Source organism: Heterodontus francisci, chromosome 18 (genome assembly GCF_036365525.1).
Source record: "Heterodontus francisci isolate sHetFra1 chromosome 18, sHetFra1.hap1, whole genome shotgun sequence".
Classification (NCBI taxonomy): Eukaryota; Metazoa; Chordata; class Chondrichthyes; order Heterodontiformes; family Heterodontidae; genus Heterodontus; species Heterodontus francisci.
In genome coordinates, this window is record NC_090388.1 from 5,001,967 (window position 1) to 5,014,982 (window position 13,016).

General features: G+C 42.7%; 2 protein-coding genes across 2 annotated transcripts in view; both read left to right on the forward strand.

Moving 5' to 3' along the window:
* The window catches only part of pah (phenylalanine hydroxylase), a 97,057-nt gene extending 88,798 nt beyond the window's left edge, over positions 1-8,259 (forward strand). Inside the window, exon 13 of the mRNA XM_068050140.1 lies at positions 72-8,259. Coding sequence (XP_067906241.1) covers positions 72-115 — 44 coding nt within the window. The 3' untranslated portion in view covers positions 116-8,259. The remainder of the gene's footprint in view (positions 1-71) is intronic.
* Positions 8,260-12,586: 4,327 nt separating this feature from the next.
* Positions 12,587-13,016, forward strand: part of th2 (tyrosine hydroxylase 2) — a 62,424-nt gene continuing 61,994 nt past the window's right edge. Inside the window, exon 1 of the mRNA XM_068050039.1 lies at positions 12,587-12,646. Coding sequence (XP_067906140.1) covers positions 12,587-12,646 — 60 coding nt within the window. The remainder of the gene's footprint in view (positions 12,647-13,016) is intronic.

A 13,016-nucleotide genomic window follows, 5' to 3' on the forward strand; every position in this document is an offset into this window, starting at 1 on the left:
TAGAATGGTAATAGATGGAAATGCATTAAACAGAAAATGCATAACTTCTGATTGTTGTTTAAAATTTGTAGGTGAAGTTGGAATTCTCTACCACGCTCTAAGGAAACTTCAGTGAAGATGGCAAAGGACAAATACTTCCTGTGAAATCCATGTTATCAATAAGGGTGCAAGAACTCTTTAAAAAGTATAGCATGAGAAAAGTGCATTCAGCCCATCAACCTGATCACCCATCCCTACAACCCCCCCCCCCACCCATATAAACCATATACAGTTTGCCCCCTTTAACCCACTCAATCTTCCAAGTGAGGTATTCCACCACAGGCAAAACTTCAAAGATGGTGAAATCCCCCCTGTGAAATTTAGGAAGGTAGTCATAGGAACATCAATCCAACCTTACATTCCAGACGGTTGAAATTTGATTAGTTGCGTAGTTGCGTTCCAGAGATGACATCGCCATGGTGACAAAAGCTTGTCTTAAGTATTGGATCTTCATCTACAGTTATCCTAATTCTTCAAAACTTTCATTCCATTCACTTGAATCATACAGCACAGAGGAAGCTATTTAGCCCAGCATGTCATTGCTGCTTGTTTGAAAAAGCTATCTAATTAGTCCCACTCCCATTGTGGGATGCTCATAGACCTGCAACCTTTTCCTTTTTCAAGTATTTATCCAATCCCAATTTGAAAGTTACTATTGAATCTGTTTCCACCGCCCTTTCAGGCAGTGAATTCCAGGTCACAACTCACTGTGTAAAAAAAATGGCTCTTCCTCTCCCATTTGCTTCTTTTGCCGAGTACCTTAAATCTGTGTTCTTGGGTTATTGACCCTCCTGCCATTGGAAACAGTTTCTTTTTATTTATTCTATCAAAAACTGCCATCAGTCTTCAGTAGATATTTACCTGTTCTATTTGTACTGGGATTAGTTGGATTTTCAGCACTGTCACAGATCTTGAACAGCGAGCAGTAATTCCAGTGTAAAAGTGCCAAATCCATTGCCTCTAGTCATCAGAAGATACAGTGGAAAATGGACATTCCATGAATCCAGCCGGTGTAGTTGGGTTTGTCATTGGCTACACATCAGGACATTGAGCCACTAAGGGCCAGTGTAAAGGCAAATGCAAAGACAGCTTTAAAGGTGTTAATTGACATAGGATCAGCGGGTTCTGCTGGGACTATGCTTTGGGTATTAGATACCTGTGTGGGGCAAACATGCTGTTCTCAGTCCTTGCTTTACACTTGTTCATTTTGAACTTAGGCAGGGGATGGGGGTAATTGGGAAGTTTTTCTGTTATTGCATCTGGATAATGGGACAGGAAGATCGCACCAAATGACTTTTAATTTAAATGGACAGAAAACCGGCTGGACTCTGCTGATGTGTGCAGGACCTCCTCCTGCCCAGTTTTGACCCACGTGCTGAGCCAAGTGAGCTAAAATGCTCAAGACCCATAGCTGCAGGTTGTTCGACAATCCTGTGATCGTGTGTCTATATCTCTTCCAATGTTAGTATTTCCTCCCTACACTCGTCAATAGCCACCTCACTCATCATCTTCATTAAATTTTAATATGTTTATTCCGCCAAATTGTTTATGTAAACAGCTTATGACCCAGGACAGACCCTGCAAACCTCCATTAGTCACTGCCCCAATATATTCTGTTCAGTTATTAAACATACCACGGATTCATTCTGCAGGCAAGAGTAATTTTGATAATGCAAATAGAATGAACGTGTTTTTAGAATTAGAACGTTACAGCGCAGTACAGGCCCTTCGGCCCTCGATGTTGCGCCGACCTGTGAAACCATCTGACCTACACTATTCCATTTTCATCCATATGTCTATCCAATGACCACTTAAATGCCCTTAAAGTTGGCGAGTCTACTACTGCTGCAGGCAGGGCGTTCCATGCCCCTACTACTCTCTGAGTAAAGAAACTACCTCTAACATCTGTCCTATATCTATCAGCCCTCAACTTAAAGCTATGTCCCCTCGTGTTTGCCATCACCATCTGAGGAAAAAGACTCTCACTATCCACCCTATCTAGCCCACTGATTATCTTATATGTCTCTATTAAGTCACCTCTCCTCCTCCTTCTCTCCAACGAAAACAACCTCAAGTCCCTCAGCCTTTCCTCGTAAGACCTTCCCTCCATACCAGGCAACATCCTAGTAAATCTCCTCTGCACCCTTTCCAAAGCTTCCACATCCTTCCTATAATGCGGTGACCAGAACTGCACGCAATACTCCAGGTGCGGTCTCACCAGAGTTTTGTACAGCTGCAGCATGACCTCGTGGCTCCGAAACTCGATCCCCCTACTAATAAAATCTAACACACCATATGCCTTCTTAACAGCCCTATTAACCTGGGTAGCAACCTTCAGGGATTTATGTACCTGGACACCAAGATCTCTCTGTTCATCTACACTACCAAGAATCTTCCCATTACCCAGTACTCTGCATTCCTGTTACTCCTTCCAAAGTGAATCACCTCGCACTTTTCCGCATTAAACTCCATTTGCCATCTCTCAGCCCAGCTCTGCAGCCCATCTATGTCCCTCTGTACCCTACAACTTCCTTCGGCACTATCCACAACTCCACCGACCTTAGTGTCATCCGCAAATTTACTAACCCACCCTTCTACACCCTCTTCCAGGTCATTTATAAAAATGACAAACAGCAGTGGCCCCAAAACAGATCCTTGCGGTACACCACTAGTAACTAAACTCCAGGATGAACATTTGCCATCAACCACCACCCTCTGTCTTCTTTCAGCTAGCCAATTTCTGATCCAAAGCACTAAATCACCTTCAATCCCATACTTCCGTATTTTCTGCAATAGCCTACTGTGGGGAACCTTATCAAACGCCTTACTGAAATCCATATACACCACATCCACTGCTTTACCCTCATCCACCTGTTTGGTCACCTTCTCGAAAAACTCAATAAGGTTTGTGAGGCACGACCTACCCGTCACAAAACCGTGCTGACTATCGCTAATGAACTTATTCTTTTCAAGATGATTATAAATCCTGTCTCTTATAACCTTTTCCATCATTTTACCCACAACCGAAGTAAGGCTCACAGGTCTATAATTACCAGGGCTGTCTCTACTCCCCTTCTTGAACAAGGGGACGACATTTGCTATCCTCCAGTCTTCCTGCACTATTCCTGTCGACAATGATGACATCAAGATCAAGGACAAAGGCTCTGCAATCTCCTCCCCAGCTTCCCAGAGAATCCTAGGATAAATCCCATCTGGCCCAGGGGACTTATCTATTTTCACACTTTCCAAAATTGATAACACCTCCTCCTTGTGAACCTCGATCCCATCTAGCCTAGTAGCCTGAATCTCAGTACTCTCCTCGACAACATTTTCTTTCTCTACTGTAAATATTGACGAAAAATATTCATTTAACGCTTCTCCTATCTCCTCTGATTCCACACACAACTTCCCACTACTATCCTTGATTGGCCCTAATCTATCTCTAGTCATTCTTTTATTCCTGATATACCTATAGAAAGCCTTGGGGTTTTCCCTGATCCTATCCGCCAATGACTTCTCATGTCCTCTCCTTGCTCTTCTTAGCTCACCCTTTAGATCCTTCCTGGCTAGCTTGTAACTCTCAAGCGCCCTAACTGAGCCTTCACGTCTCATCCTAACATAAGCCTTCTTCTTCCTCTTGACAAGCGCTTCAACTTCTTTAGTAAACCACGGCTCCCTCTCCCGACAACTTCCTCCCTGCCTCACAGGTACATACTTATCAAGGACACGCAGTAGCTGCTCCTTGAATAAGCTCCACATTTCGATTGTTCCCATCCCCTGCAGTTTCCTTCCCCATCCTACGCATCCTAAATCTTGCCTAATCGCATCATAATTTCCTTTCCCCCAGCTATAATTTTTGCCCTGCGGTATATACCTGTCCCTGCCCATCGCTAAGGTAGACCTAACCGAATTGTGATCACTATCACCAAAGTGCTCACCTACATCTAAATCTAACACCTGGCCGGGTTCATTCCCCAGTAACAAATCCAATGTGGCATCGCCCCTGGTTGGCCTGTCTACATACTGTGTCAGAAAACCCTCCTGCACACACTGGACAAAAACTGACCCATCTAAAGTACTCGAACTATAGTATTTCCAGTCGATATTTGGAAAGTTAAAGTCCCCCATAACAACTACCCTGTTACTCTCGCCCCTGTCGAGAATCATCTTCGCTATCCTTTCCTCTACATCTCTGGAACTATTCGGAGGTCTATAAAAGACTCCCAACAGGGTGACCTCACCTCTCCTGTTTCTAACCTCGGCCCATACTACCTCAGTAGACGAGTCCTCAAACGTCCTTTCTGTCGCTGTAATACTCTCCTTGATTAACAATGCCACACCCCCCCCTCTTTTACCATCTTCTCTGTTCTTACTGAAACATCTAAATCCCGGAACCTGCAACCTCCATTCCTGCCCCTGCTCTACCCATGTCTCCGAAATGGCCACTACATCGAGATCCCAGGTACCAACCCATGCTGCAAGCTCACCCACCTTATTCCGGATGCTCCTGGCGTTGAAGTAGACACACTTTAAACCAAGTTCTTGCTTGCCAGTGTCCTCTTGCATCCTTGTAACCTTATCCCTGACCTCACTACTCTCAACATCCTGTACACTGGAACTACAATTTAGGTTCCCATCCCCCTGCTGAATTAGTTTAAACCCCCCCGAAGAGCACTAGCAAATCTGCCCCCCAGGATATTGGTACCCCTCTGGTTCAGGTGAAGACCATCCTGTTTGTAGAGGTCCCACCTACCCCAGAAAGAGCCCCAATTATCCAGGAAACCAAAACCCTCCCTCCTGCACCATCCCTGCAGCCACGTGTTCAACTCCTCTCTCTCCCTATTCCTCGCTTCGCTATCACGTGGCACAGGCAACAACCCAGAGATAACAACTCTGTTTGTTCTCGCTCTAAGCTTCCACCCTAGCTCCCTGAATTTCTGTCTTAAATCCCCATCTCTCTTCCTACCTCTGTCGTTGGTGCCTATGTGGACCACGGGGCTGCTCCCCCTCCCCCTTAAGGATCCCAAAAACACGATCCGAGACATCACGGTCCCTGGCACCTGGGAGGCAACACATCAACCGTGAGTCTCTCTCGTTCCCACAGAACCTCCTATCTGTTCCCCTAACTATGGAGTCCCCAATGACTAATGCTCTGCTCCTCTTCCCCCTTCCCTTCTGAGCAACAGGGACAGAATCTGTGCCAGATACCTGTACCCCATTGCTTACCCCTGGTAAGTCGTCCCCCGCAACAGTATCCAAAACGGTATACCTGTTGTTGAGGGAAGCTGGGCTTGCTTCCTTCCTCTGAAGCCAAACGTGATCTTGAGACTCTTAGAGGTGCTGGCTGTCCAGATTGAATCTTTAGCCATAGGCTCAATGGTGATGCTTACTGCCTTGGAGTGCAGCTAGATTCAGCTGCTGACCTATTACAATAGGGCAATATTGCTCATTTGAAGATAACACCTGAGACCCTTTTGAGCGGAAGCATATTTATGCAAAATGGTTGCATTTTGATGTTTTGAATGATTTTTTTCTGCTCTTTATTTCTCTCCTTTTTTGTGCATCTGTTAGGCCTTTTAAAAACCAGGCACTTGTTGTACGATAGTTTGCGTCTTTTATTATTCTTATTGAAATATAAAGGTAAGGCTGCTGCTAAAGATTAGGGTTGTCCAGGCTTTGTGTAAAACAGAGAATCACGCACCATATGTAAAGTTTAAATCAATGTTCACTTCAATTGTATCCATCTGATACTAACACATCTTGGTGTTCTGAACGACGCAAAATATAAACAAAATACTGCGGATTCTGGACATCTGAAATAAAAACAGAAAATGCTGGAAACACCCAGCAGGTCTGGCAGCATCTGTGGAGATAGAAACAGAGTCAATGGGCTGAATTTTACGAGCCTTCCAGTGTCGAGGGTTGTGGCGGGGGGCCCGGAAAATTCTTCCAGGAGAGGCCCGCCATGACCTCCGACGCCGAGAAGGCCCTGCCGTATTTTATCGGCAGTGATGAGGCCTTGGTGTGGCACCCCAAGGCGGGGCCTTCATCTTAATATGCAAGACATATTATAATTAAGGAATAAATACCTACCTGGTAGCGATGGCCATCCCATGCCGATATTCTGGCCACTGACTGGAACTCCCACACCTTCAGAACTCTGTTCGGAGTTTCGAGGTGTGGCATGGAGGGGAGTGGGGAGGAGTGAAATTCTCAGGTTGGGAGGTGGGGAGAGCGGGGAAAACTCTTTGGATTGAGGGGGGATGGTGGAAAGGGGTTGAGGGTTAAATTTATTAAAGTTCGGGGGAAAAGGTGGCGATCCGAATCAAAGGTTTTTTGGAGGAGGGGGAAATGGGCTATTAATGATTTGAAAATGCCTTGGGGGTGTGGGTGAAGGGAGTGAAGATGTTGTGTAATGTGAAACTTAAATTTTACCACTTTGTTCCCTTTAAAAATTTAAATTTCTTCTAAGGGCTTAAAGCCCTTTAAAGATGGCGCAGGCACCTGCGCTGTGGCACTGGACGCCAATGCTGGGGACGGAGCGGCTTCCCCCTCTACCTCATCGGGGGTGGCCACTCCGCCCCCTCCATTTAAATGAGCCCCCGCACAAAATATTGTGGGGGCTCAGTGGTGGCGCTTCCGCGCCTGAAGACCGCCAACACTAGAGTGCGCCGCTGTGATTTGTGGCGCACTGATAAATTTCAGCCCAATGTTTGAGATCGATAACCTTTCATCACGAGTGGAAGATGTTAGAGATTTAACAGCATTTAAGTGCAGCTTTGGTCTCCATGTTTAAAGAATGCATTGGAGGTGGTGCAATGAATGTTCGCCAGATTGGTGCTTGGGATGAGAGGGTTGTCCAGTGATAAGCTGAATAAATTGGGCCGATACTCTCTGAAAGAATGAGAGGTGATCCCATTGATAGATACAAGACTCTAAAGGGTCTTGACAGGGTAGACACGGAGAGATTGTTTCCCTTGGCTAGGAATTCTAGAACATCGGGCACAGTTTCAAGATAAGGGGTTGATCATTTAGGGGTGAGATGAGCAGAAATTTCTGCACCCAGAGGGTTATGAATCTTTGGAATTCTCTATCCCAGAGGGTTGTGGATGCTCCTTGTTGAGTATATTTAAGGCTGAGATAGACAGATTTTTGATCTCTCAGGGAATCAAGGGATATGCAGAGTGGGTGGGAAAATGGCGTTGAGGCAAAAGGTCAGACATGATCATATTGAATGGCAGAGCAAGCTCTTGTGGCCATATGGTCTACTCATGTATCTGCTTCTTATGTTCTTAAGCAAGTCTTGCTTACTTATTTGCTTAAAAGCTGTTCATCTCTGTCTTCCTGTTCTGATGAAAGGTTATCAACCTAAAACATTAACTCTGTTTCTCGCTCCACAGATGCTGCCTGGCCTGCTGAGTATTTCCAGCAATTTCTGTTTTTTGATTTGATGCCAGGTAGAAGTAGAAGTATAAATAAGGCTGGGCTCCCTGAGATTCAAAGGCTGGATTATCAGAATTTATGGGGTGGATATGGCCTATGGGCTCTTTGGTCATAGATATTACAAATCTAACATAATTAAGAGATTTTGAGATAATAAATTTCTTTAAGTTCTTAGAACAAATAATATGTAAGTACGTAGAATTTAATATAAACTACTTAAGGATTTTTCAATCCAACAGCTGTTGCAGCACTTCTGAAGCAGAAGAAGGAAGTTGCTTTTCAATTTCTTCATTTGTCTGCGAACAATATTTTCAAAGAATTTTCAGATGTGACAATACATTGTTACTCATGAATGAAATTTACAACAGAATCTCATTGTTTGGTGATATTGAGCATACTGTTTCTTGGTTGTTGGCAGACTTATAAAAACTGTGGAATTTAAGTATTCAAATTATCAAACTTTATAAATTTCCTTCTGTGTTAATGTCACTACTTGAGGTAATTGCTTTGCTCCACTAGAAGATGATAATTAACATTACACATCTTTACCAGTGCTACACAGAAAGGCAATGAATTGAAGAAGTCTCCACTAATATTTCCTGTTTTAAAGATGCAATCCAACTTACCAATGGTCTACATAATATATAGGACAAAATATATAGGACATGCATATGATAAATTAAGCACTAAGATTTAATGGAAAAATGAGGTGCATGTTATATCTGTCAATATCATAAATGCCATGTTATATCTAATAAAGTATCATATTACAATAAATTAGTATAAATTGTTAAGTTTCATTTAACAAAGTATATCTTATTTGCACAGTCTATACTGCAATATATCCCAACAAAGTATAGCACAATGACAGTTGAGGATTTCAAAATGGTTATTCCTGACACTGATTCCTTTGTTAGTTCTTATCTTTCACTCTCAGAACAATTGTACGTCACAGAACAGATCTCAGAAAGATACAAACTCATCCAAATAAATGTTACGTCAAAATGAATATGTAGAAACATCCACAGTTCACAAATGACTGCAGCACTATAAAGAATTCTGTTCTGCCAAAACGCACACATATATGCCATGCGATATATTTGTGGTAACTCCAACAACTATTTGAAAGTTCTATGGAAACATAAGGATAGGATCTGGCCATTCAGCCCTCGACTCTGTTTGACCATTCCGTGGCTAATCTGTATCCTAACTCCATCCACTCACCTTGGCTCCATAATCCCGTTATACCCTTGGCAAGCAAAATTCTAGCAATCTCTGAAATAAAATTATTAATTGAGTTAGCATCTATTGCTTTTAGTGGAAGAGAGAACATGCACTCTGATCACTTTCTATAAAAGCATTTCAATAGCTTATTTAATCCACTGATGGTGCACAGTACCATGAATTGGGATATCCCATTTGAATACCAGCCTTGGCTCTGATTTTCACTCCAATCTGGCATTTGAATCCATTGTTATGTGAGAAAATGCAACAGCACAATTTGTATACAGCAAGATTCCACAACCAGCAAATGGGGTGAATGACCAGTTCGGATGCTACTGTTAGTGTTGTTTGAGTGTGCAATATTAGTCAGCCTAGCCACCTTTGACAATGTAGCGATGGGTGTTCTTGAACCATTGCAGTCTAGTGTGGTGAAGGTGTTCCCAAATACTCTTCTTTAAATAGTGGCATGGGACCCTTTAATTGAAGGAATGAGCTTTTCAGTAAGGGCCTGGAGGATATCATCGAGAAATTGGTTGCATTTTTCCCAGCTGGACATCCTTCATTGCGCTGACCATGAAAGAAAAGTGGAAATATAGAGTCGTGATTACGAACATATGAATTAGGAGCAGGAGTAGGCCGCTCGGCCCCTCCAGCCTGCTCCGTCATTCAATAAGATCATGGCTGATCTGATTGTAACCTCAACTCCACATTCCCGTCTACTCCTGATAACCTTTCACCCCCTTATTTATCAAGAATCTATCTACCTCTGCCTTAAAAATATTCAAAGACTCTGCTTCCACCGCCTTTTGAGGAAGAAAGTTCCAAAGATGCACGACACTCTGAGAGAAAATATTTCTCCTCATCTCTGTCTTAAATGGACGACCCCTTATTTTTAAACAGTGACCCCTAGTTCTAGATTCTCCCACATGGTGAAACATCCTTTCCACATCCACCCTGTCAAGACCCCTCAGGATCTTATATGTTTCAATCAGGTCGCCTCTTACACTTTTAAATTCCAGCGGATACAAGCCTAGCCTGTCCAACCATTCTTCATGAGACAAACCACTCATTCCAGGTATTAGTCTAGTAAACCTTCTCTAAACTGCTTCCAACACATTTACATCCTTCCTTAAATAAGGAGACCAATACTGTACACAGTACTCCAGGTGTGGTCTCACCAATGCCCTGTATAACTGAACCTTGCTACTTTTGTATTCAATTCCCCTCGCAATAAACAATAACATTCTATTAGTTTTCCTAATTACTAGCTGAACCTACATACTAACCTTTTGCGATTCATGCACTAGGACATCCAGATACTCATCTCAGAGCTCTGCAATCTCTCACCATTTAGATAATATCTGACTTTTTTGTTCTTCTTGCCAAAATGGACAATTTCATATTTCACCACATTAAACTCCATATGCCAGATCTTTGCCCACTCACTTAACCTATTTCTATCCCTTTGTAGCATCCCTATGACCTCTTCACAACTTATTTTCCTCCCTATCTTTGTGTCATCAGCGAATAGATTGACATTAAAATCTATATCTTTGCATCAGTTCTGGGTATATAGGTCATCAATGTAGCAAAATTTGCATTAAATCAGTGCAGAATCTGGAACTTAGCAAACTCAACCTGAATTTTGTTTAAAGGAATTAATGTAAGACCACTTTGAGGTGGTACTCTCAGAGGCCTCAGCATGTTGGGCTATGTGTAAGCTGTGTAAACTTCAGCCTAAAACTTCTGCCTCCCACTCCGGGGTGGAATTCAGGCAAAGTTGTGGTGAGGGTATAAAAGTGGGGGTAAAACCTGAACCCACCTGGTTTCTACTGAATCAAACTTATCCCACAAATTCCCAGGGGGATTGGGCACATCTTTTCCCTCTCTCAGATACGCTCTGGTAGCACTTTGCTTTTTTATTTTGTGGGGGAGGGATTATGTTTCTGGGGATGTTCAAATCCAAATTAGTGTTCCTCTTATAGATATAAGAGCCCATGCTTGCTGGGCTGGGATTTCACTGTGGGATTGCAAAAAGCCTACAGATTAAATTCTGCAAAGAATATTGGTTCCCAGAAAAAAACAAATACTGTTGAATGACTGGACTGGGCAAATATTCCCTGCAGGGATTCCAAACATTGGAACTATCATTGACATGATGAAATTCTAGGCTTGGCCAGGTGCCACTCAGAGATCCCAGAGTCACTGCGGGGCAGGCACCTCCAGTTCGCATCATCAGGCTTGGAGAACGCACCTTGATTGTTACAATAACCCTGTTTTGCTACACTGCTCTTCTGCAGCCTCATAAGGACCAGTGGAATTTTTAACATTGTGCGGAGCTCTGCTTTTCCTATTTCCACCTCTAACATCGCCCATCTTTGAACACGCCTCAGCTCATCTGCTGCTGAAACCCTCATCCGTGCCTTGTTACCTCTAGGTTCGAGTATTCCAATATTCAGCTGGCTGATCTCGCACTTTGCACCCTCTGTTGACTTGAACTCATCCAAAACTCTGGATATCCTAACTTGCACCAAGTCCCATTCACCCATTACCCTTCTGCTTCTCTCCTAAATTGACTCCAGATCTGGCACATCTCAATTTTAAAGTTCTCATCCTTGCATTCAAATCCCTCTTTGGCCTTGTCTCTCTTTATCTCTGTAACCTCCATAAATCCTACAATCCTACGATATCTCAGTGTTCCTCCAATTAATCCACCATTGGTGGCTTTGCCATCAACTATCTGGGCCCTAGCTTTGGAATTGCCTCCCTAAACTTCACTGCCTCTCTCTCCTCCTTTCAGGCTCTCCATAAAACCTACCTCTTTGTTCATGCTTTTGGTCACTTGCCCTAATATATCCTTATGTGGCTTGGTGTCAAATTTTGTTTGATAACATTCCTCTGAAGGGCCTTGGGATGTTTTACTGTAAATACAAGTTGATGTTGTTGTTTCTTGACTATGGAGCTAATAATGTGAATCAGTTCTAATGAGCTGGACATTGATCAAAGCAACATTCATCACATTAGAGTTGTAGTGTGAGGCTTGGGAGATTTGTGAAGCTTGGGCAAATGAAAGACAAGAAAATCTGCTGAAGTTGGAGCAAAGAAAAATGTAGATAACTAATATCTAATGGCAATAATTATCCAGATTGTAAACATTTTTCAACTCATTTCAGCCTCTATCTAAATAATCCTTAGCTCATATTAAACATATTTTAATACCTAATTTAATTACTGTTAATCAATTTACAGGGCTATGGGGAAAGAGCGGGAAAGTTGGATTAACTAGATAGCTCTATTAAAGAGCCGACACAGGCACGATGGGCTGAATGGCCTCTTTTTGTGCTTTATCATTCTATGATGCTAAAAGGTAACGTGCAAGCACCAACTGTGTCGGCTGGAAACCACTTACCCACAAGACGCGGTTGCTTTCCATCTCTGCAGTGCTGAAATTAAGGCATCTCGGGGATTGCAGTGTCCCAATCTCTCAACTCATTTCCCGTCTTTCACTAATTAGTTTCTACAGTTTCTTGCATTGTCCTTGTGAACTGAGATTTTTCTTCTATCTATTGACCTATTCAGCTGTTAGATATTTAATTCCTTTGTAAAATGAATTTTCTTCGAAGCTAACGCAACACTGAATGTAATTTATAACAAATACAAAACAAACCCTAATTCAAAAATGTCTAACATTGCCTCTGCATATTACATAATACACCACAGAGTCTACAACACAGAAACAGGCCATTCGGACCAACTAGTTTATGCTGGTGTTTATGTTCCACACTACTCTCCTCCCACTCTTTCTTCATCTCATCCCATCAACATATCCTCCTATTCCTTCTCCCTCAAGCGTTTATCTATCTTCCCTTTAAATGCATTCATGCTATTCATCTCAAGTAGTCCATGTGGGAGAAAATTCTACTTTCTAACCAATCTCTGGGTAACGAAGTTTCTCTTTTATTCCCTATCTGATTTATTGATATCCTGCCCTTTGTTTAATCTGACTGCAACTGTTATAAAAGTATACCCTATGACAATTTCACCCTTAATAAAGTGTACATGAAATACACTTGTTTATTCACTATATTGGTAAAATAATCTCTATCTTGCCTCAACTGCTTTCTGTGGTAGTGAATTCCACAGGCTCACCACTCTCTGGGTGAAGAAATTTCTCTTCATCTCAGTCCTGAAAGGTTTACCCCGTATCCTTAGACTATGACCCCTGGTTCTGGACTCCCCCACCATCGGGAACATCCTTCCTGCATCTACCCTGTCAAGTCCTGTTAGAATTTTATAGGTTTCTATCAGAT